We start from the raw sequence: 24,403 nt of genomic DNA on the forward strand, positions 1-24,403 counted from the left end.
CTCTGAGGGGCTTTCCTTTGATGGATAAGCGGGGGTCAAATTGGCATCTGCATTCCAAGAGGCAGGGCCCTGGCCCCACTAAAGATATCAATCAAGCATCCCAAGGTAGGATGGGGCTTGTCGGGCTCCAGGAACGGGACTATCACTTGGTGGATTTTGCAGGGATGTTGCTGGCCTGCAACTAATTGTCAACTGTCGTGGCTGGGTTCCTGAGCACTCTCCGAGGGCCGGTTGGCTGTCCTCCTGCCCAAAAGATCCCAAGGACAGAAATGATCTCCCCATTTCCACAAGATCATAAGGACTGTGCAGGGTGTAGCAGAAAAGGGTGAAAGTTATTGTCGGTTGACCGTCCTGACGTATGCAGTAATCACCCTGTGCAGAGAAGTGTGCTTGTAAAGATCAGCAGCCCACCTGGGGTGTGATAACGTGAGGAGTTCAAGGAGTGTTGGGGAAGTTTGTCTCCAAGGGACCCGAGCTTGCATCCGGAAACTTGTGCTAGATTAAACTTTGTAGCGTCTGGTGTCCAATGGGTGTTGGGGGGCGTTTGCTAGGTTTGCAGGAAGCATGACTTGGACTGTCTGCGACCTCCAGAATGGGAGGACGACAGTGCCTGACATCATGGCCTTAGTCCAAGGTCGCTGGGTCCCTCTCCCCGGGCCCACGCCACAAGGTATTCTGTTGTTGGTAACATCATGACTGGTCCCAAGGGGTCTCGTTGTGCCTTGTGTGCCCCCACAGCTGGCTGCCTGGAGCAACTGCAACTCGCGCATCCACCTGGGGAGAAATTTTCTCCAAGTTGGAAGTGTGCTAGCCTCCGGTTTCACAGTCTTTGCCTATGGGGGAACTCATGAAGGTGCCGCTTGGTGCCTTGATGGCCTAATCGGGTTGAACAAAACCAAGTAACTGTTTCCTTCTGCTTTAGGTGGTCCCGACAATCTAATCAAAGTGTCGCCAGCAGGTGCAATATGTACCGTTGGCTGGTGTAGCTTGAGTGGCTAAGGGGCTGGTCACAAGGCATAGTCAAAACCTGTGATTTCTTGACCATTACAACTGTACGAGGTATGCAATATTTGTGAATGTTGTGTTGTATGTGACAGCAGGAAAGTTGAATATCTTTGAACTGCCTGCATATATGTTTCTGTTGTTTGACCTGAGGGACAGACGTGTCTATTCAGTGTGGCAGTTCCTGGCTTGATGAGTCTCTTGACCCCTGGGCTGTGTGGGCTAAGATGAAGCTATTGCAGCCGGTGATACATTTTCTCTGAATATTGGCTTTGTGATGTGTGAGTGCGTCTGTGTGCACATTCAGTTCTCCAGTGGTTATAATCATCTGTGTGTGCCTCTGTGTGGGTGTGCTGTATTTCCTTTATGTGGGAGTACGAAGCAAGATACCAGGTTAATGTCTTTAACCAGCAGGCTCTCTGGAATCTAAGGTTGTAGAAAAGTTGCTTCGTCTAGAAAGTGCACATTGAATGGTATTATATTATATTGCTTGTATTTTGAGATGTATGGATCTTTGTCTTAATGGTGCTATTTCATGCTTCTTTTCTTGTGTTCTCTTCCTTCACACTTTTTCATCTGTGGCAGGTATACAAATGACAATAACTAGCATGCAATAATTCATGTTTTGGCAATTGAGATGCATTTGAGGAAAAGTTTATTTATTTCTATTAGAATGTTAGTATAGTTAGCAAGGATTTGTGTAATATATGTCTATTATGTGATTACATGAAAGATCACCTTGTGCCATAGCATCTTGTGAGATAGAATTTTCAAAATTGAAATATTAGTTTTTGATACAACGCTGCTAGACCCCTGGGTGTGACCAGGAGCAGCCATAGGTGCATTGTATTGTAGTAACAATTACTTTAGGAAAGTCTACTCACCATGTTTATACCAGAGAAGTGAAAAGAGGTTTCTTGAACTCCAATATAAGTAAGGATTATAATGGGATGAACCAAGTAGCTGGAATAGCTGATCTTAGAAAGGAAATTCCAGATGTCCCAGGAAAGTATTTCATTAATGACTCCTTTATAAAATGAGGAAAAATCATTCACAGCTTGACAGTAAACAGTAGCACTGATTCCATAAACAAAATATGTATGATAACTAACAACCTACTTTCCATACTTCAGTGATATATTTATTCCCAAAGTATTCAGTGGATCATATGGAGAATGTTAATGATTGTTTTGTGTTTTTTTGTGTGTTTTAAATGCTTTATTAAAAGAGTAAAACGATGTAAAGCAACAGTACAGATTCAATATAGCAGGAAACTATGACAGCTAAGAATATGATGAAAAATAATGGTAAAAAAGTAACCCTATGAAATAAAACCATACTTAATACAAGTGCATTTTAAAGAGTATTTTTGATAAGGAAGAGGAGAAAGAAAGAAAGAAAAGAGAAGAAAGGAAAAAAAGAAAAAAATGGAAAAGGGAGGAAAGAAAGAAGAGGAAAACAATAGCAAATGAAGCAACAATCTATCATATTAAATAACAGAATAAACAGTTAAGGTAGCTTCCTAGACAAAAAAAACCCTATCAAAGGTAACCACAATAACTATCATATTAAACCGTAAAATAAACAGTTAAGGTAGCTTCCAAGACAAAAAGTTTGTCAAAGGTAACCACAATAAGTCTCTTTTAATCAACAAGGTAGTGGAGTTGGTGTAAGCTCTGTCCATTCTATGGTGATGACAAAGTAAGTTCCACCATGCTGGAAAGGAAATGTTCGATGAGTCTTTCAATGTTTTGTGTTTTAACCAAGCATCTTGTCTGCCATTTTATAGACAGTTAATTGTTAAAGGGTTTCGGAGCATTCTTCCTTAAGTTTTATGACTATCTTTTAACTATTTATTGACCATTTTAGACTTGCTTCCTATGCAGTTTTTGTGCGAAAAGTGTCATATAGGTACAAAAAACACTATCCTCACCATTCGTAAATTGTAGATTGTGATTCATGTTATAAAGACCTATGAATATTTACTGTCACATATGGCACTCCAGCTATGGAAAATTGGGCAGGTGACTTGTTGTTTCATTCATAAGCGCAGGTTTAACTGAGCGGTAAAATGGATATTCATTTTGGAGTGCCCATTACAAACATGGTGAACTCCAAGAAAGTAGTCATTTTTTGGGATGATCACAAACACATGAAGTTCATTTTTGGCCCTAACCCACAAGTAAATGTACTCTTAAAAAGTGGGGTTAGTTAGGATAGGAAAGGTATGGAACACCTAAGTATGTTCCGGAGGCGGCCATGAAGGGATTTCTTAACATGGGAAATAATTTCCATGTGTGTCAAAAAGAGGTACGCGATCACTATCCCAACCTACATTCTCTTAGACATTGATGCAGATCATGGATATGATGCTGCATGTGAATCAGCATACAATGTTCCCCATTAGTGCACTAATAGTGATTGCAGTGAAGGTTAAATCTATGCTATTGCAGGTTTTATTAATGTGGTAGGGAATGCATTTGGCCAGTCTCCTAAAGTACAGTGAGCAACAGTACCAGAATGAACAATTGCACCAAAATCAGTAAATAGAGCACACCTTGAAAATGCAGACAACACACAGCTCAGACAGGAAAGTACACGTGGCATGAAAAAAACCTGTCACAATCACACTGAAAACATAAAACACAACATGAATATCTTGAAGCCAGTCACATACTACTGTTATTCTTAGCTATGCAGTGACACCTTGAAACATGTGGTTGTATCTCAAAATATTGTTAGTAAAAAATATTGAAACATTGTGTCCTACAAATATATATTACCACTGTATGTAGGGTTTCTGTCATTAACTTCATTGGAGCAATAAGTTTGTAATTAATATGGAAGTGTCTGTTTACCTGGCTGCAGGCCAAACTATAAAATCGTTGCCATTTACCCAGTGGCTGGCACAATAGTACCTTATCGCCACTATTTAGCTGATCATAGAATAAATAGTAGTGATGATTTACAATTTGACCTGCAGCTGAATACATACTGTGAAGGAGGTCTTTATTTAGCTGGCCATAAAGAACAAAAGAACTACATGCAATGGTAGTGTGGTGGACACATTGTAATGGGAATGCAACATTCATAAAGCATTTGAAAGTGAGTGCTTACACAAATGTACAATAGTTTGTGAAAAGGATAGTGCATTAATTAGGCTAAACTTTTTACAGATAAAAAGCGGTAAATCAATTTTGAATAAAAACATTTCTGTTATTTTAATATTCAAATCAGATGCAGAAATTAAACAGATGCTACAGGATATGGCACACATATATTTTGCGCTTCAATCAGGGAGTATTTGGCTGTCAGCAAAGAATGCTCAGCATGTTTTTAAAGCATATTATATAAATGTTTTATTCAATCATTGTGTTTTTTAGTGTTCATGATGCTTCTGCAGATGTTTGAAGGCTGGGTTCTTTTTTGGACTTCTTATGGAAGGACTTGTGCTAGCTTCAGTCTTCTGTTTAAGGGGCATTGTGCTCAGCCCTGTGAAGTACCATGCAGCACGTGCTAGACTAATGCATTTCAGTTTGGCGGTCCGCATCACTGCATTGAAATGCAAACTCACGCATTATAGGCATTTGAGCCTTCCCCGGGCTATCAAACCATAGCATTGCTAATTCCAAGGCTAGTCTGAAACTAATTGCTGGAGTGGCAGCGTGCCTCTCTAGTAGGTTGGGCTGTCTGTCTGAGCCGTGCTGTAGTGCTACAGTGTACTAAATTGCGGCCAATGGAGTACCGAAACTGTTAGCAGCCGACTCTCAATAGCCACGGTAGTACATCACGTCCTGCTGCCGCCAGTGTCGCAGCGGGGATCAGGCACCAGAGTTACTGTGCAGCAAATGGCAGTGCTGCTCGCACCGTCATTGTCATAATTGAAAATGAACGTTGTGACCTTGCGACAACTGGACCCTGAAGTCACGGGACTTCAGCAGCTGTGACGGAGCCCTGAGCGGACAGTGCAGCTGCTGAGAATCTTCAGAATCATTTCCCGGGCCATAGAAAGTGGCTACTTATTCATTCCGGGGTCAGGCGGAAGGGCCAGACTGGGATTGCAAAACAGCCCTGGCAATTACGTCCGACCGGCCTCCAGGGTGGGGGCTGGCAGGATCACCGCTGCTGCGCTTTTGTTACAAGGGGTCGACTTTACAGCACCACCAGCAACAAAACCGGCCCCCACCCTTTGACCCCACCGGAGAAACACCAAGTGCCTGCTACGGCCAGTCCGGCCCTGACAGGTGGGGTTCACACTGTCAAGCTGTGGAACAGGGGAGAAAGGGTTTCTTGAAGTTTAAAGTCTCAACCCCAGCAAGACGTCATTAAAAACTACCCCACACATGGACTTGATGCAACAATCCTTGCTGTCGCAGGATAGCTTGTCCGATTATTTATAAGCCTCTCTCTGTAGCCGTTGCAGGGACTTGTTTAGGGACAGCCCTTCTCTGCAGTGATTTTGCTCACTGGGCCTTGCGTCTGAAGGCTCCACACAATAAAGGGTCCCTTGGGTTTTCGCCCACAGTGGTGTAGGAAGGGGGGGGGGCGGTGGGGGCGGGCCGCCCCAGGTGTCATCACTGAGGCGGGTGACAAAATGTCAGTGAGGGGTGAAGGTGAAAGCCTTTCACTAAAGGGAACTTTACAATCAGAGCAAAAGAGCGCCTTGCGGATATGACGCTGTACTGATGGACAGGCATAAAAGCGTGCGCCGTTTCTAGCAGAGGTAGGACATGCAGCCTGCTGCGTATTGAAGGTCTGGAGCCTGGTCAGTGACTTTTGTGGCCTCAAAGTGGTAAGTTGCCATTCACTTCTATTGTTTTTCTGTCTAATAGTAACTTCTCCGCCCAACGTCCGTGTCCGACAACATCTCTAAAGAGAGTTGCTGGGCCCGCCTGATTAGGACAGGCAAGCAAGGAGCAGCTGTTTCCTTCTGATTACCTTTAAGAGACGTGTTCAAAATGACGGATTCCTAAACACCCAGCTGAGCTAACAATACTGTTTTGCAATTAGTGTGCCGTAGTATTAAACATGCGCTTATTCATTTCAAATACGACTTGCTGCCCTACTGGTCCCATGCGACGAAGGACACTTAGCTTTTAAGGTGGTTCCCCGTCAATGTTTGATTCTTTTAGCCAGTGAAGATTTTTTTGCCAACAACAGTATGTATGCCGGGAGTTTTCATTCTGTACTTGCCTTGTGAAAAGCAAAACTGCAAGTCCCAGAATTCAACGTACTGTTGGCCGAAAAGACAGACCAAGCAAAGGCTTTCTCACAAAGCAGGCCTGCAGATTATGAGGGCAATTTAAGGTTTGAAGGGCAGGGGCCAAACCACTAGAGAGACAGACCAGGCCGGAGTCAGCCCACCTGCCAAGTGTAGATTTCTCTTCTGAAGAATTTTCACAGTAAGTGCTCCCCCCAACACGGCAGAAACACCTCGGGAAAAAATATGTAAATGCAAGATGGGCTACAATGTCATGAAGGTCATGGGTGGACCAGCAGATCAAGGATGGAGCCCATGGGAGAGGGAAGAAACAGCGACAGGCATCCCCACCAGCACCACCCACCATGAAACCTGGCACGAAGGGGCATACACCCAGAACCCCAAGACAAGGGACAAGGTTCCGGCGGCCAGAAGGCGGCGTTAGGCAGGCACAAGGGTGCACCAGCCAAAAGCAGGAGAGCGGCATCCCCCGAGCTGGTGTCCAGCTCCGACGCAGAGGAGAGCAGCGAGGCAGTGGCGTAACGAAACCTACTGCCTACCACTTTGCCCCACCACCAAAAAAGCTGGTATAATTTGAATTGAAACCTCTAACATTTAATGAAATGCCTCTATATTTATTTGCGTGCTCAAAATTCTAATAAGAAAGTAAGAAACACTCTTACCATATAAGCTAGACCATTTGTAACATTATTGTCAAGAGCAGATTATTTAACTGAGGCAGGAATCAGAGCAATGCCAAGGAGAGGTTGTAATGTTTTCGGAACTGCCTATCGCTGAAGAACAAGGAACAACTACATAGAGTCTGAATTAGAATTGACATTGATGGAAAATTACTTGAAACTTTGAAAGACAAACCCAAATCTGAAATTTAACAGACTTGACTGACAATATACGAGCAGTACACAAGATATAACCCAGTATCCTGCCAGCACCAAGATAAACAAACTGGTGCGAATTATCTGCATGCCACACGCTTGTGTCTGTCAGGGATTTTGTACAATATTAACCACTCTATGGTATTTTAAATGAACTGAGGGTGCAATTTAAATATCTACCATCAGGACATTATTAGAAAGCAGGGCATAAACAGGCAGGCACACAAGGCTGAGGATGAAAACTGCTAGGATGCTTCAGAACATTGATGCAGATGTGTGTCTGTATCTATCATTTCTATATTGTAAGCAAAGCTAATTCCACAATTTCAGGTGCACATATTATAGACCAGTGCAAACAACACCATCAATACCGCATCATGTAGGATAAAAACAAACCATATTAGCAAGTACCTAATGACAGAATCTATACTAACTGTAGCTGGTGAAGCAAAAAAAAGTGCAAATACTTTCAAAGTGTATAATAAAAGAATCAGCAATCCAGTAATATACAAAGCTCAAGCGTATTTCGTAAAGCAATCCCCCTTTCTTCTTGCATCAAGGTGAAAACACTTTCAAAGTGTGTAATAAAAACAAGTGACTGGTCAAACAATAACATGCACAAGAGCATCCAAAATTCAAATTTAACCAGTTTAATCAGACTATGGCCCTTTGGTTTGTGAATGAAGGTAAAAAGGATCTGTTCACTAATAATGATCACTACACAGTATGCTGCCCCCACTGCCCTTGTGCGCTTAACACCTGGTGATGGCTGTAGCCTTCCACCACTATAAGGAAAGCACTTTGGGTGCCCCTCCTGGTCCAACAAGCCCGCATACCGTGAGACAGACCTGTCATGGAGCACCCGCATGATATGTGCTCACCTATGAGAAATAAATCAGCATTACGGTCCAGTGCTTTAAATGGGCTGGTACTCACCAGTACTGAGTACCAGCACTTCTCAGTTTTCTCCCCCTGAGTACTGGAACTTGTTTTTGGGTAAGGAATGTATCGGTACTCCCAGAAGCAGCAGGGCGCATGCCCTGAAGTACGGGTATGTGCAATGCAAAAAACTACTGAAAATAACCCTTTCAGATGGAGCGTGTTTATGTGCCGCTCTGGCAGGCAACTGGTAGTGTATTCCTGTGCTGGGGTGCTCCTGCAGTGTTAGCTTCTAATTGTCATCACAACGAGTATGAGGATGTGGCCAGAGCTGCCAACAGTGGAACTGGAGAACCAGGTTCGATTCCCGATGTCGGCTCATCCTCCTGTGATTCTGGACAACTCCCTTAACCAGTGGTGCTTAAAAAAAGTAAGCCTCAATGCAAATGTTCTGACTGCCATGTAAAGCGCTCAAATGTCCATTGCCCAAATTTGAGCAATATCAAACTGCCAAAAATTAGGCCCTGCACATGACATTGGAGCTGATGCTTGACATGTCTCCTATGTAAGGAGGCAGTTTGATATTGTATGAATTCGGCCCATGGGCATTCAAGTGCTTTACATGACAATCAGAACATTTGCACTAAAGCTTACTTACGTTGCTATTGTTACATTCCTGGCTCATAGCCATGCCCCTATCGGCCCAACGAGTCTAATTAGTGAGTACCAGCACTTCTCATTTTCCATTTAAAGCACTGACTCCAATTGATTGCCTCCCTCTTCTCCTCTTGGGGTGATATTGGTTCTGTTTACTCCAAGTAGAATGCCGCATTTGGATCCCAGATGTGCCTTAATATAGAAGATGTGTATCTGCATGCAGAGTTAGGCCAGGGACTACGCTTAATCATTTGATTAATCGTTCGAGGAAGAGGTAGCCTTGTGAAGAAACTCAGCTTAAGTATTCCAAGTTTCTACAGTATAAAGAAGGTCATTTGGTTTGAATAACTTGGGGAAAAGAGGAATCTACAACTAAGCATTGGAGGTGCTGAATCTGAAACACCAATACTCTATATAGCACGTCCAAATATAATGTTGTAAATATACTTACACACATATACAGTGCTGTAAATGGGCCGGTACTCGCGGTTACTAAGTACCAGCACTTCTATATTTTCTGCTCTTGAGTACCGGAACTACTCCATGGCCAAAGAGAGTGCCAGTGCTCATGGGGCAGCATGCCAAGCTCAGTGCAATTTGGCATGTACTAAAAGAAGCGCGACAGACCTGACTAGTCAGTCCGTTTTCGTGAAGCACTCTGATAATCAAGTGCTAATCTGCTCTCAGTGTGCTAACTGCGGGGCGGCCCGTATGCATTTATTTAGAGCTGACAGGAAGTTTGGGAGGGGCCCGCGTCACACTGGGATATTTGACACTCAGGCTCTGTGGCGTCAATAGCACTGTAGGTGTGCGAGCAGGCCCTGCTAGTAGGCATATTGTCACTGTGGGAAATCTAAGAAAGGATTCCTGCTGGCATAGCAGAAGATGCACTTGTTTGAAGTCAGATTGAGGAGGAAGGTGTTGTTCTCAACAGAGAACTAAATCAAATAAACTTGAGGAGGAAGGTGCTGATAGTGAAATTGTAGCACATCCGATGGGAATCAAAGTTAGTAATGTGGGAAGCAGCCAGGGATGGATTGGTAAAGCATATGGGTCCTGCCTTAGTGTCACCTGTGGGCTGGTTTCATGGATGACAACCAACCACAATATCCTACTGGCCACCCAGCCCCCACATCTCTCTGAGTTCCTTGAAACCAACCACCTCCTCCGTCAGTCCCAGACAGGCTTTAGACCAGGACAAGGGACCGACACCGCACTGTTAGCCGTAGTCGAAGAAGCCAGGAGCATACTGGACGCAGGAGGATCAGTGGCAGTGATCCTCCTCGACCTGAGTGCCGCCTTCGACACGGTGGACCATGCAACCCTTATCCACCGTCTTGGGCTGATAGGAGTGGAGGATTCTGCTTTGGCCTGGATCTCATCCTTCCTTGAAGACAGGTCTTTTCAAGTAGCAGATGGGTATTCCACCTCCAAGGCTCAAGCACTTAAGTGTGGGGTGCCTCAGGGATCTTCCCTGAGCCCCACACTTTTTAATGTGTACAGGGAACCACTCGAGGATGTCGTCAAACCTTTTGGCATTAAATCAATAATGTATGCTGACGACACCCAGCTCGTCGTTTCCCTCAACCAATCAGACAACGCCCTCCCTAATCTATTCAGTTGTCTGGAAAAGGTACACCAGTGGATGTGCGATTCCCGATTAAAACTGAACGGGGAGAAATCAGAAATACTCCTTCTGGGAAACCCTAAGAAAATCCCCACTCCCCTTCCCTGGCCACCATGCATGGGAACCCCGCCATCCCCCAAACCCGAAGTTAAGAGCCTTGGGTCAAGCTAGGAAAACCGCTGGAACCTGCTTCGGCCTTATAAAGATGGCACGAAAGATTCTACATCTACTCCCCCTCCAATCCAGGAAGCTCCTAATGCAGGGGCTGGTGAACTCCAGATTGGATTATGGCAATGTCCTCTATCTGGGGGCCCCAGCTTCTGTAGTCCACAGACTTCAATGTGCACAAAATGCGGCCGCCAGAATCCTCACAGGAACCGCAGCAAGGAACTCGGCCAAGCCAGCCCTCAGAAGCTTGCACTGGCTGCCAGTGAAGGAACGGGTCAACTTTAAATCCCTGTGCATAGCTCATAGAATAATGCACAACGAAGGCCCTCCCATCCTTAGGCCACTTGTGACAAAACAACAGTCTACTAGGCAATTAAGATCAAACTCCCTCTCCCTTGCAAACGTTCCCAGAATTAGGAAGTCCAGAACAGGCGGTCGCCTATTCTCGTACAACGCCCCCAGACTATGGAATGCCCTTCCTCTCTCCCTAAGGCAAGAACACAATCATCTCAGGTTCAGGAAACGACTAAAGACCCTACTCTTCCCCTGAGCCCTCCTCCCATGTTTCCTCACCCCACAGGACAGTGGTCACTAGCGCTGGGATGCCCTAGGGTAGCTATGCGCTCTATAAAACCCAAAATCAAATCAAATCAAATCAAATCAAATCAAATCACTATGGCCACCTGACTAGGTCACTATGCACAGGCTTTAGCGCTGGTGGCGCCCTGTGCGACAATATCTGTTCCCCCCCGCCCCCAATGACCTCTGCCACGGATTCCCTCACTAGCACCCTTTAGTTTTATAGCACCACTCATACCAGTGTAAGGTGTCAGAGCACTTTACACCACACACATTGCACAGAGACAATCATATGTGGGCAAATCAGTGTATAGGAAATGTTACATCAGACAGGACTACAAGGTGTAGTGTAGGAGTGACATGTCATTGATACTGGTAGGCAATATAGTTTGAGTCCTTATTCTGGAAAAGCACAAATTCAGAATTTAAAACGTAACATCAGTGTTAGGGGTTCTCTTTCACAATAAGAATTGTTTTCTTCCCAAAGGAACCCTTTTTGCACGATTAGGATGATGAAAGACTGGGCAAAAAACCTATAGCTCTAACATATACCTTGCAGTTTGCATGCAGTTCTTTGATGACAGTTAATAGCTCAATGTTCTATATTCGGATTTTGCCTTAGAAACAACAATTAACAAAATGTGCTGTCTTACAGAAGCAATTACCCACTGACCTATTTACATTATATGCACTTCATTATCTGCATGATACACGTTCTTAGCAGCAGGCATCTTAACCCTCTGCCCTACCTTAGGATGAGTCAAAACTTCCACTAGACAAACCTCCCGTCTCTTTCCAGGACGATGATAAATCACCTGAGTTATATTGACATTTGAATTGATGTCTGAAAATTGCTGGAGGCTAGGAACACGGCAACAGGTGCTTTTAAAATGATAGTATACATTTTTTTTAAATGACGCCCCCAACCCAAGTCAACAACCGGTGCAGTCACACAGATCGCACCGCCCTAGAGCCAGCCCTGCCACTATGGAATGTGTAGATAGGTTGCAGCACAAACGGCTGTGCTTAGAGGTGGGGAGACAAGTGAGAGGCCAGTTTTGTGGCTGTAGTTTTGGGCCGTCTTCACCTTAGCCCAGACCCCACAAGCAGTGCTATTCCACATTCCTTCCTGCCAGTCCGTCAAACTGTGCCTTAATAGATGTGGTCGGGGTGCGGCAGGTGTTCCTCTGGTCATTAGGCCATTCACAAATCGGCCCCTGTGGGACATGGGGCTCGGTAGGTGGAACAGCTAAAACCAAAAGCAGTGTCTTTGCAGTACTCCTCTGCCAAGCACTCCTTACACTGAGGCAATGGCAGGCGGGGGAGAAGAGAGTGTGAGGAGGCTGAGAAGCCTACAGGGAGGCCAGGCCAGGTGTTGTGGCCCTAGGGGCTGTCAGCAGCCTAAAGTTTGTGTTTTTCCCATGCTCCCGCAGGCGCTTCACATTCATCCCGTGGTAGGCGGGGAGTGCAGGTACCATTCAGAGGCCTTCCTGAAAGGCCAGGTTTGGCTCTACCTTTTGGGCCGTTCCCACATCAGCCCTAAGGGGCTGGCCCAGTGCAGAAGCAATTTGTTTCAGCTGACCTCTCTGCCAGGCCATCGCATTCAGGCAATGGTGGGTGTGGGAGTGTGCAAAGGCGCTGAGGCCTCGCTGGGAGCAAGGTGTAGTGTTGGCGCCATTGGGACACTTTAAGCTCGAGCCCATGTTCAATAATTAGGTTACCTGCACATGTTCCGTTTTCCAAACACCAACAAAAGTACTTTCCAAAAAGATCTGTGCTTTATCTGATAACAGTATTGACTCATCATAAGTTAGCACAGAGGATTCATGTGCTTGCTGCAAAACACAACATGCTGATCCCAGATTTGTATTTTATATACATAGGCATGTGGGTTACTAGTTTTGCACACCAATTAAATCTCAATCAAATCAAAGTTGTGCCCCTGGCCGGGTCCCTTAGCACTCCACGTAGCTCCACCCCATAACCTCCCCTCCGCCAAGCACCACCCCAATCACATCTTAATATGGTGAGTACCTGCACTTATTTTTTTCCATTTAAAGCACTTTATATGTATATGTACATCCATCTATGTCAATAGTATGATTTAATTATCTTGGTGTCCAGGAAAGCTACATTGGCCAGAAAATACATAGTAAGCCAAAACCCAACATTGTGTTGAATGTGGAAGCATAACACTGCAGCTTTAAATAGTATTTGTTTTTTTAACCATAGCTCATGCTGGCTTGTTTTTCAGCCCTTAGTAACATGCTCACTGAAAGCTGGCCTGGCTCAGTATTCATTAGCCTAGGCAGAGAAGAGGTTAAAGTCAGCAGCACATTTCAGAGTCTGTCTGTTACACATTTTGCACAAAAGCATATTTGTTCACAAGGCAACGCGTTAGAACCCGTGGGCACATGGCCTCTTGTTTATTATGAGGTTGGGTAAGCATCAAGCCCCAGACATACTGTATACCCTTATTGCAAAACACAATGAAGTTTCATTTCAGCACCCCTTCTTTATATGCTCACTTCCACCCCACTCTCAGCTCAGCGCCCTCTTCACTTGAGGTTGCCTCCACCTCCATTCCAAGAGTGCGTCCTGGGACCTGGGCACATAGAGAACTGAATAAGAGGAGCGAGGGGGTCCGCAGAGGGGCCTCTCGAGCAACGGACTGCCGGCTCTCTACACAGGAGAGACATTCGGCCGTCGCCAGGCTCCTAGTGGTGCCCTTAGGCAGTTAGAGGGGGGGGGGGGGGGGGGGGGGGGGGGGAGCGCAATGCAACATGAGGCAGACTATAAAACTCAAACTGACAACAAAAAAAGACTAATTTCCCTGCATTCATGTAAAAAAGGCGTGTGTTGCTAATGCGTTGCAGGAGGTTCTGGCTTTCTAATGTACCTGCCTGTTTTATCGTTGTGGCAGTTTGTGTTTGGAAGCAGGTGGGGGATGCACACAGGGCAAGCACTACGTGCCAGGTTTGCTTCAAGCAAATACATCATCACTGCGTCGCCTACACAAGCACAATGGCTACAAACTGTGGCGCGCACAGGGCACAACAGGTCACAATGCCAGCAAGGGATGTCTGCCTTCACACATATTGGCTAATAAAAGCCAAACAGTACTGGGGTGCAACTTCCCCATTACACTAGTAGGCTCCGGCTTCAGTGCACCTGTTGCACTATCGTTAACTACGACTCTGGTGAATAAGGTTTAAATCATAGCTGCCAAGGTTTTGGATTGCTTATGTGTGACATTTTCATAACTTCAGTGTAATTAAGAGTGACATTCAGCGACTATGAGTGACACTTTGTCGCGAGCAAAATCCAACAAGGAAGATGAGAGAAACATAAATGTCAGAAATTACACCCATTGAAGCAATGAGAATCTCTAAGAAGAGCTTAAAACGGCTACACAGCACCAAAAATAGCAGCACCCGTATCGTATGTAAGTGCTTCACAGAAGAAATATAAATAGAAAACACGTTTCAATGCGTTATAGGGACTAATACTTAAAGTAAACGAACGATAAATACGAATTTGTTTCCAGTTAGTATGTCATGTCCAGAATCCAGGCCTTTGAAATACTTGAAAATACAACTAATGGCTTGTAATTATCACTCGGAAAGATGCCAACACTTATCAGAATGAAATGCATGACTCACCCGACCCGAGTGCTGCAATTCCACAGTCAGGTGCAGTAAATAGCTGTCTCAGAGCACAAGAGCACACGGCGAGTCACACAGAGGCAGCTCTCAGCAGTGTCTCGCTCTGGCTGGCGATAGTTTGCAGAGATTAGAGGCCCACTCGAATGTTATTTTCCGGCGGGCCAAGCAGCATGAACTTGAAGCTAAGAGGATAGCAAATCAGGGGGCCCAGTCACGTTCGCCAATGACCCTCTAGAAGCTCAAGTGCACACGGAGGGCATTGACAATTTCCTGTTACGTGAACCTGAGCCTCGCACGCGCTCCAAATCTACGGCGGAATATGAAAGCGAAAGTTTTCCTCCACTCATTTATTGGCTAGAATGATACCAGAACAAACTGAAGATAGTGCCGGCTGGGTGGCACCAGTGGCGGAGTTTAAGCCGCCCCTCCCCCCCCCCCCCCTCGATTCATTCAGTGCAGGTCTACTGCGGGATGATTTTCTCACCTAATAGGAATTTGCAGCCACTAAATGTCATCACAAACACCATGTGTGGTGGTGTTGTGTCTGTTCTCCCCGAAGGGGCCCCCTGGAGCTTGGGGGCCCCCCCGCAATGCGTGGGCTGCGTGGGCCTGTGTTCCGCCCCTGCAGCGAGGATGATGGATCTGTAGCCAGCACGGCGGTCTCTCCGGACTCGCGCAGCGTTCTGGATCGGCGCTGACAAGGGTAAGCACTGCAAGAAAAGCAGCGGCGGGGGGATGGACAGGCACAGCACCACGATAGCCTAGTGAAAAGGAGCCCAGGGCAAATAGTAAACCTAGGCACGCAGCACAGCATGAGCAATTTGGCAATGCAAGGGCCTTGGCCCAATCATTCCCCTTGACAGTTAGGGCAAGGGAGGGACCAGCAGGTTTTCCACGGGGAGGCTTGGGGTCCACCGGCTTGGATGCCATGGTGGCAGTGGCCTGTGGAGGAATCCTCATTTGGAGTGGATCCACCATGGGCCTCAGAAAGACTGGGAGGCAACAAAGAGCCAGAGTGAGGGCCAGACATAAGGAGGGGGGCCCAAAAAGAGCAGCAGGGAAAAGTAAGCAGAACTCCCAACTGCTACAACAGGGGGAAGCGGAATCTCCAGAGGAGGCCGCACAAGGGGGGACAACGGCCCCCAGGGCCAGCAAGGCAGGCGAAGGTGGGGTGACAGGGGAGGGCGCAGACCCTAAGGGGAATCTGGCCAGTGCATACCTGCACCCTTCCCTTAGCGATCCTCCAACAACCACAAGGCACCTAGGTTTGGCCATTCTCATTCTGCTGGCAGTGAAAAAAAGGATATAGAGGAAGGAGTTTATACACATCTTCTCCCTGTTAGGAGTACGCCAGGCAGGCTTAGACAGTGCAGGACAAGAAAGACGATGATAGGAGGTAGACGTGCAAACCCAGGGTAGAGCGAACAATAACGAACAGGCTAAAAGCATTCAGGACCCTGGCTTGCGTTTTTGTGGAGAAATTCCCCCAGAGCGCAGCGGCACTCATTTTGTCCAAGCAGAAGGTGCATGAGATGCAGCTGAAGTATCAGGGGGAGGCTTGGCTGAAATACGATGAGGGTTTCAGGGAGAAGATGCAAATATGGCCAGTGACTGGTGGGACTGGCAGGACATGGAGGGGTTCCCAAAACACACGGTGACTGCAAGGGAAGGAGTCAGCTCCAGGGACACCAATTTTCACCTCTATGGGAGTATGGTCAAATACGAAAGCCAAGGGTTCAAGGGGAAGAGCCAGGGAACCACCAAATCTTGGAAACCATGCTGGAAATTTAACGAAGGAGATTGCAAGTGGGGGGCAGGATGCAGGTTTAAACACGCGTGCGGGTCTTGTGGGGGAAACCACCCCACAGTCCGCTGCAAGCAAGGCCAGGGAACCGGAGCAGGCAAAGAAATAATTGGCATGAAGAATTAAGACAGGCCCCTGCGGTCGAGGGAGCAGGGGCCAAGGGCTGGGGTCAGCTGCTACCAACTATTAGGTCAATATCCCTAGACAACAGACAGACAAAAGCTGGCAGAAGGTTTCACATATGGGTTCATAATACCCTACACAAAGGTCCCAAAGGGGCACGGGAGAGCCGGAACCTGAAATCTGTAAGCGAAAACACAAACATAGCACGAGATAAGGTAGGCAAGGAAATTCAGCTGGGGCTGGTGGCCGGCCCTTTCAATTGCTCCCCGCTGGAGAGCTTGATGGTCTCCCCGCTAGGCGTGGTACCCAAGAAAGAGGAAGGGAAATTAGGTTGATACACCATCTGCCCCACCGCAAGGGCAGTCCGTCTATAACTGGCTGGAGCAAGACGATTGCGCAGTAGCCTATGCCTCAGTAGACGACGCAGTAGACCTGATACGGCAGGAAAGAAGGGGAGCCCTACTAGCCAAAACAGACCTTGAGTCGACTTTCCAACTCTTGCCGGTCCACCCAGACAGCTACCACTTGCTAGGGTTTCAGCTAAATTGAAAATATTACTACGACAAATGCTTGCCTATGGGTTTCTCAATATCATGTGCATATTTTGAGGCATTTAGCAGTTTTCTAGAGTGGGAAGTAGGGAGACGAGCCCTGCAAGGGGGTCGGGTCCATTACTTAGACTACTTCCTTTTTGTCGGCAAGGCAAACAGGTGATTGCACCCTCCTCCTGCAGAGCTTCACAGCACTGGCACAGGAGCTAGGAATACAGCTAGTCCAAGACAAGACAGAGGGCCTGACCAAGAAACTATCCTTCCTAGGGATTGAACTAGACACAATGGCAGGGACATGCAGATTACCACCCAACAAAGTAGCAGAGCTTAAGGAGATCATGGGTAGCCTGAGGCTACAAAAGAAGGCCAAGCTAGGCGAGGTGCAACAGTTGCTAAGGAAACTGAATTATGCCACAAGGGTGATCCCGGCAGGGCACGTATTTGCAAGCAGGCTGGCATGGTTGACCAAGGGCGTGACACAAAACACCACAGGGACCGCTTAACGCAAGGGGTAAAAGCAGACTTAGAACAGTGGGAATCCTTCCTGTCTGATTTTAATGGCACCGTCATGTGGCGCAACCCATGGGCAACAGCGAATCAGCTTGAGCTTACACGGACGCAATCGGGGGCCTCGGTTTCTGGGCCATCCTAGGGACAGTGTGGACGGCAGGGTCATGACCGGAAGCCTGGAAATAAGCAGGGGCCACAGCAAACAATTCACTGATGGAATTGTTCCCCATAGTAGTGGCTTTTCACATTTGGGCAGAGTGACTAGCAAACAAGCAGATAATACTGTGGTCCAACTACCACGCAGTAGTGCAGGCAATCAACACTGGGATGGCAAAATGCATGGCTGTGGTCGGCCTGTTACGAATGTTGGTCAAATGTCAACGCAGTTGAATATAGCGCTTAGAGCATGACACGTCCCAGGAATAGACAACTCCCTCCATGTGCAGACCAAAGGATGACCCTGGTGCCGGAGGAAGTATGGGCATGGGTAGAGCTGGTTTAGAAGCGATGCTGGAACATGCACTTGCCCCAAAGACAATGCACCGATAACGTAAGTGCTGGGCGACATTTACTGCTGTGACAGGGCTTACAAATGACCAGCCGGCTGGGCAGAGAGAGGTCCTGAGTTTCATAGATTGGGCTTTTAGAGCGGGTAGGACAAAAACATGGGCCCAGACCCATTTGAGTGCAGTGGCATGCTACACAAAGATGGTATCGGTGCAGGACCCCACCAGGGTTTTTTATTGCAGGATGGCATTGAAAGGGTGAGGCAGACTGAAGAAGGCAAATAGAGACGCAAGAAGGCCCATTCAATTCCACCTACTGCAGTAGAAAATAGGGGCACTTGGGGAGTTATGCTCATCACAGGGCGAGGCCATACTTTTTAGGGCAGCATTCGCACTAGCTTTCTTTGGGGCATACAGAGCGAGCGAGCAGGTGGCTGCAGCAGAAAGGGACGCAGGAACGGTATGCATACACCGAACCGACCTTAGGATCGTGGAGGGCCACATGGACATCCTGCTATGGAGGTCAAAGACCCACCAAGCAGCCAAAGGAAGGTGAACCAGACTGCATTGCATGAGTGTGAAATCATGCTGCCCGGTATGCCTGCTACGGGGATTCATGGCAACTGCAGAAACCAGAGAGGGGCTGCACTTCAGATGTGAGGATGGGTCATTCTTTAGCTGTTTCCAATTTATAGCAGTAAGGAGGAAGTTCTTGAGGGCAGTGGGGCCCCAAAGCAGGGCTTTCGGTTCCCATTCATTCAGGATTGGGGCTGCAACCATGGCGGCTGGGCTGGGCATGGGCAGTGAGCAGATCAAGGGGATTGGGCCTGAGCATCTGGTGCGTTTAAATGATATGTACGCCCCACATTATGCTGAGCCCGGATATTCTCCCCCGTATAGGTCCGACCAAGCGGCGCAGAATGGTATGGTTCGTGGGACATTCCTGTGTCACACGGGCGCAACAGAAGGCAGAGGTCAGGCATGAATTCGGCAGGCTTTGACTGCGGGACACCGAGGTGGTCTGGATGGGTCGATCCTGGATGAAATGGGACCAACTGCTACCCGCAGTGCAAGAAGCACTAGGGAGGGGTGGCAAACTAGAAGCAGTGATAGTCCTGTTAATGACAATGCAGGCAGGCCTAGCTGCATTGGCAAAACTGGTGCTCCCGCCAAAATAATCTTCTCAGAGATAATGGTGCGGAAGTCCTTGAGGCGGGCGATAGACCTGGGGGCCGTAGAAAGATCCAGACGCAAGCTGAACATTACTATGACAAAGATATGTAGGGCCAATGGCTGGGGTTTCGTAAGGCACAGCTTCATAAATCTTAGGTCGCCAGGCTACCACCTGGAGGATGGCGTGCACCTAACAGGGGTAGGGATGGATATGTTCCTGCTAAACCTTGTGGGGGTGTTCGAGCAAATAGGTTTCCCATAAGCGGTGGGAGAGCATTAGGAGCAAGGAGGAAGCTCCCTCCAATCGGTGAGACCGTAGGTAGCGTGGTGGATGACAACCTAGAAAGATAGGAAAGGAAGAAAAATTGATAGAAGTAGATGGAAGACTCACACAGTGTCCTTGGGATGCCTCATGGCAGGGGCACTGAGGGAGCAAACAGTAGCCATAGAGAGAGTAGATGGAAGGTGCCCGCAGGTCCCTTGGGATACCTCATCGCAGGGATACCAAAGGAGTGAGAGGTAGAACTCAGCTGCAGGCTGGATGGACTAGGTGCTCACATGGGGTCCTTGGGATGCCACATGGCAGGAACCCGGAGGAGTAGGGAAGGGCCAAGATGGCATTGAAGGCAAGCGGGACGGCACTTGCATCCCGGGCAAGTCCGGACGGACACCCACCAAGTCGGTAGCAAGTTGAAACCTAACCCCTTGGAAACAGTGACCGTAGTATTTGGGCCCCCTCCAGAAGGTGATCTGTCTGAAAGCAGATAACGAGAAAAAATGGACTGAATGAGCCACAATAGCAAATCATTAAATGAGGCAACAAAATGTTATGTATGATCATGAGGAAATACATGTATAAGTGTTTTTATAAACTGCAACCTTTTTTGGCACCAAGCAAGTTGTCCATGATGTGTTTAAAGGTCGAATGGGCACAGTTGGAAAATGGCTAAGCGAGGCGTTGTAGTACAAGTATTTTAAACACTAGGGGGCCGATTATGATGGCGGACGGACCTAAGTCCGTCCGCCACCCCGGAGTAGGAGGGACCGTCCGCAGGGGTAGCGGCGGTCCCTCCGTGCAAATTAGGATGTGACCGCCACCCTGGCGGTCACATCCTTCATTTTTAAAATTGCGGCGGGTGCACCTTGAAGCAGCACCCGCCGCAATGTTAAAAATGTAAGCTGTGCATTTGCATGCACAAAGCGGCAGGCACCGCGCGGTGCCTGCCACTTTGTGCACGCAAATGCAGGGGGGTACCTGTACCCCCCATGTGCACCCCCTATCCCCTCTTCACCCTGGCCCCCAAACAAAAATCCTTATGCCTTTGGACGGCGGAAATGCCGCCGTGTAAAGGCATAGTACTCTAGACATCCTAATATGGCTGGCGGTGTCTGATAGACACCGCCAGCCATGTTAGTGCTTTTCCGCCGCGGTCGGAAGGCGACCGCGGCGGAAAAGCTGCGGACGGAATGCCAGACCCACCAGCCATCCTAATATGGCAGTGGGTCTTTCGAGGCTCCGCGGCGGTTTTCCCGCATCCACCGGGCCAGCGGTGGCTTCCGCCGGCCCGGAGGATGCGGGAAAACCGCAATCATGATAGGCCCCTTGGTGTTTATCTGCTGCATGACTTTATACTTATTTCAGCACAGATGGCTTTCTCAAATCCTGTGCCTGCCCGGTATCTAGTTCCACTTGGCTCCAATAAAATTGTCTTCATTCTAGGCTGCCTTCCATGCCCCTGTACAGTAAAGCAGTACTGTGCAGTAAAGCAGTCTGTCTCTGTTTGAGCAGTGATGCATTAGTGTACTGTAACTGAGGCAGGTGATGGGTGTATGTGAGGGTGCCGTGCTAGTTGAATAGCGCTGCATTAAATTTGTCTGATTATAGTGCTGTGGACTGTACTATGTGCAGAATAAAACAACAATCACTCCAACACGGGAGCCATCCAGCCAAGATTAACAGCACCATCAGGTTACAAGGATAATAGATAGTGTGCTTCAATATCCAAGCATGCGTGATGTGAGACCTCCGGGTTTGCTTTGGCCTTCCATGGATGAACTTACATGTCCTAAAAGAAGGTTTTAATTAAGGTGGGGTTCACTAATGATATTGGGAAATTTAGCAGCTCTGGTGGAGTAGACATGTGCACCATTACATTCTTTGTTTGCACATCTTAGGTACAACGTTATGAGTTCATGCTCCTCCTCAATTTCTTTGATGTGGATGTAGTCAAAGAGACCATTGAGTCATATTAATGAAAAAAGCTTATTTTATTTGTTTTTTAATAAATAATCTTTAAAAAATCCACCATAGGATTTACATCCTTAATCTTGTTCGCATTTTTCAATATGATTCTAAAAAAAACGCAAAACCCAATGGCTCAAAATAGGCCGGGGATGGGGGCGTGGCCAAGATGGCGACCTGATCGGACGTGGAATCCGGAGGCTCCTCTCCGTGGGCCCTCACTCCTAGCCACTCCACGAGCATAGTCCCCAGTTGTGCGCCAGAAACAGAGGTACAATTTGTGCAGGTTAAGCGCAACCACCGTGATCAGTTTGAGAGCCTGTGAACCACAGGGCGACTCTTTACATGGCTCAGTGATCTCCGGTGAAAATGGTGCCCAGGCCGTTCATCATCCCCTTTGGTATCAGGCCGTGAATCCAGCGGAGAGGAAGGAGATGGACAACCACTATCGGCTCCCGAGCTGCGATGGCAACACGGTTCCTAAAGCGGACTTCAGCAGCAGCTCCTTTGAAGGAAAGTGAGTTGAGCCTGGGGTGTAGGGGTGTGTGGCGGCCGACAGGGGCAGCGCACTCGGGAGCTGGAGGCCCGGGAGGCCCGAAAATCGCTGCCTTTAGGCCTGCACAAGATCCTACCAGACCCCCGGGGGCCCTATCCGGAGACTTCGCACAGCTGCCCCCGTCAGACTTTTGGGAGAGCGGAATCCAGTGGAGAGGCCGACGGGACAGAGGTGTTCACCTGCACGGACTTCTGCTGGAACAGTAAGCGGGCCAGTCCAGAGAGTGCTAAGCAGCGATAGCAGACCAGAGGCCTTAATTAAGGTCGGTTGGCCTACACAGGCCTAGGCTCAGCATTGCTGTCGCTAGAGGCGTGAAGAAGGCGGCGGTGGATAATCCATCACCCCGCCAGGGCTGCAAGCTGCCCACCTATTGCTCGAGGGCCACTTGAGGGAGACAGATATTAAAGGAACACGAGCTGGAGCGCGTTGAACTAGGTTGAATACATGGGTTGGCACGCCAACACCTGACAAAGGGCCATCTCACGGAGGGGCGGGACGGGGCCCGAGTGACTGCACCCTAGAAGCAGACCCACGCAGACTGGTCGTCAAAGCCCAACCCAGTCGAGAGCCGTTTTGGCATATAGGCTATGGATGTGATGCACCCCCATAATTGTAGGGCCCCTATACGCCCCTAACTCAGGTCAGGAGCCTTTTCTTAAGGACGCCCTGTCAGAAGTCCTCAGCCCGCAAGAAAGGCAGATTTTAATAGGCGCGACCTCAACTTGATCATGGACCCGGAGAAAAATAGGTCAGGCCCTCGCTATGGTGCTACAGGAGCAATATCGAAGGAGGGAAGGGACTGGCTGAGGCATAGGGGGCTGGTGGATCTTTGGCGAGAGGCTCACCCTCAGAGCACACATTACTCCTTCTACTCACATGTGCACCACACTTACGCCAGACTAGACCACTTCCTTGGGTCATCCGAAATTAGCACCCTGGTACACACAGTGGACATCATCCCAGCCACGCTATCAAACCATGACTCCGTGACAGTGACTATTGATGTACCCCCGCTTCGTAGGCCAAAGGGAAGATGGTAAATCCAGGAGGCCTTACTACAGAGGATGGGGGTATCCCAACAGATACATAAATGCATTACTGACTATCTCACGACTAATGACACTACGACACACCCTTGACAGCGCTGTGGGGGGCCCTCAAAACGGTGGTGAGGGGAAAATTGATAGCTATCCCCGCTGCCGAAACCAGAGAATGGAAGGAGAAAAGGGAGTTGCTCATGGCAAAGCTATTGGAACTAGAGAGAGTGCACAGCTGGACTGGAGCCCCTAGAATATGGCGACAATTAAAAGCGGCAAGGGCACAACTGGAAGGCCTCGACTTAGATAGAGCTGAATATGCGGCCCTTCAGCTTAAGCATGCTTCTACATAAGAGGAGACAAAACAGGGTGTCTCCTATCGAGTAAACTCAGAGCCCTTGCCCAACGCTCCAAAATAGCAGCCCTCGCCAACACAGAAGGAGAGAAGGTGGCACGCGATGACCAGATAGCAGAGGTGCTGCAAGACTTCTATGCATCTCTATATAGCAAGGACTCACAAATAGACAGCGCTAGGCAGGCTTATCTCCGCCAAGCGGCGACGACAGCCATTTACACGACTGGAGCCGCAGCACTAGACGCGCCCAATAGGGTCGAGGAAGTGATCAGTGCGATTTCTCACCTCAAACCTCTAAAATCACCTGGGCCAGATGGCTTTTTGGGCCGGTTCCTATAAAACCTTTTGCCCGCTCCTAACTCCGATCTTAACTCGCCTTTTTAATTCCTTTCAGGGCCCTGGCTCTATACCTCCGGACATGCTCGAGGCGGACATAATTATCATACCCAAACCCGGGAAAGCCGTTAGTCAATGTGTCGCATATCGGCCGGTTTCTCTACTCAACCAGGACCTGAAACTCTTCACAGGCATCCTCGTGGCCAGACTGGGCATGTGATTGCCTGGTATTATCGAACCGGACCAATCAGATTTCATACCAAACAGGCAAAGCAGCGACAACACCAAACATCTCATGCATTTAATAGACAAGGCCCACTACACCGGAATGGATGCTTTACTACTATCAATGCTGAAAAGGCATTCAACAGGGTAAATTGTTTTTTTTTTTTAGATAAAACACTAGCACACTTTGGCACAGGGGATCGCTTTAGAGCCTGGGTTGCAAGCTGCTACGACAAGCCTAGAGCGGCAATACGAGTTAATGGATCCAGTTCACAACCATTTGACATTAGACAAGGCACGCGGCAGGGGTGC

General features: G+C 47.9%; 1 protein-coding gene across 1 annotated transcript in view; it reads right to left on the reverse strand.

Moving 5' to 3' along the window:
* The window catches only part of LOC147726345 (O-acyltransferase like protein-like), a 62,800-nt gene that overhangs the window by 22,634 nt on the left and 15,763 nt on the right, over nt 1-24,403 (reverse strand). Inside the window, exon 3 of the mRNA XM_086962919.1 lies at nt 1,887-2,029. Coding sequence (XP_086819045.1) covers nt 1,887-2,029 — 143 coding nt within the window. The remainder of the gene's footprint in view (nt 1-1,886; nt 2,030-24,403) is intronic.

This window comes from Lissotriton vulgaris, chromosome 3_1, assembly GCF_964263255.1.
Source record: "Lissotriton vulgaris chromosome 3_1, aLisVul1.2, whole genome shotgun sequence".
Lineage (NCBI taxonomy): Eukaryota > Metazoa > Chordata > Amphibia > Caudata > Salamandridae > Lissotriton > Lissotriton vulgaris.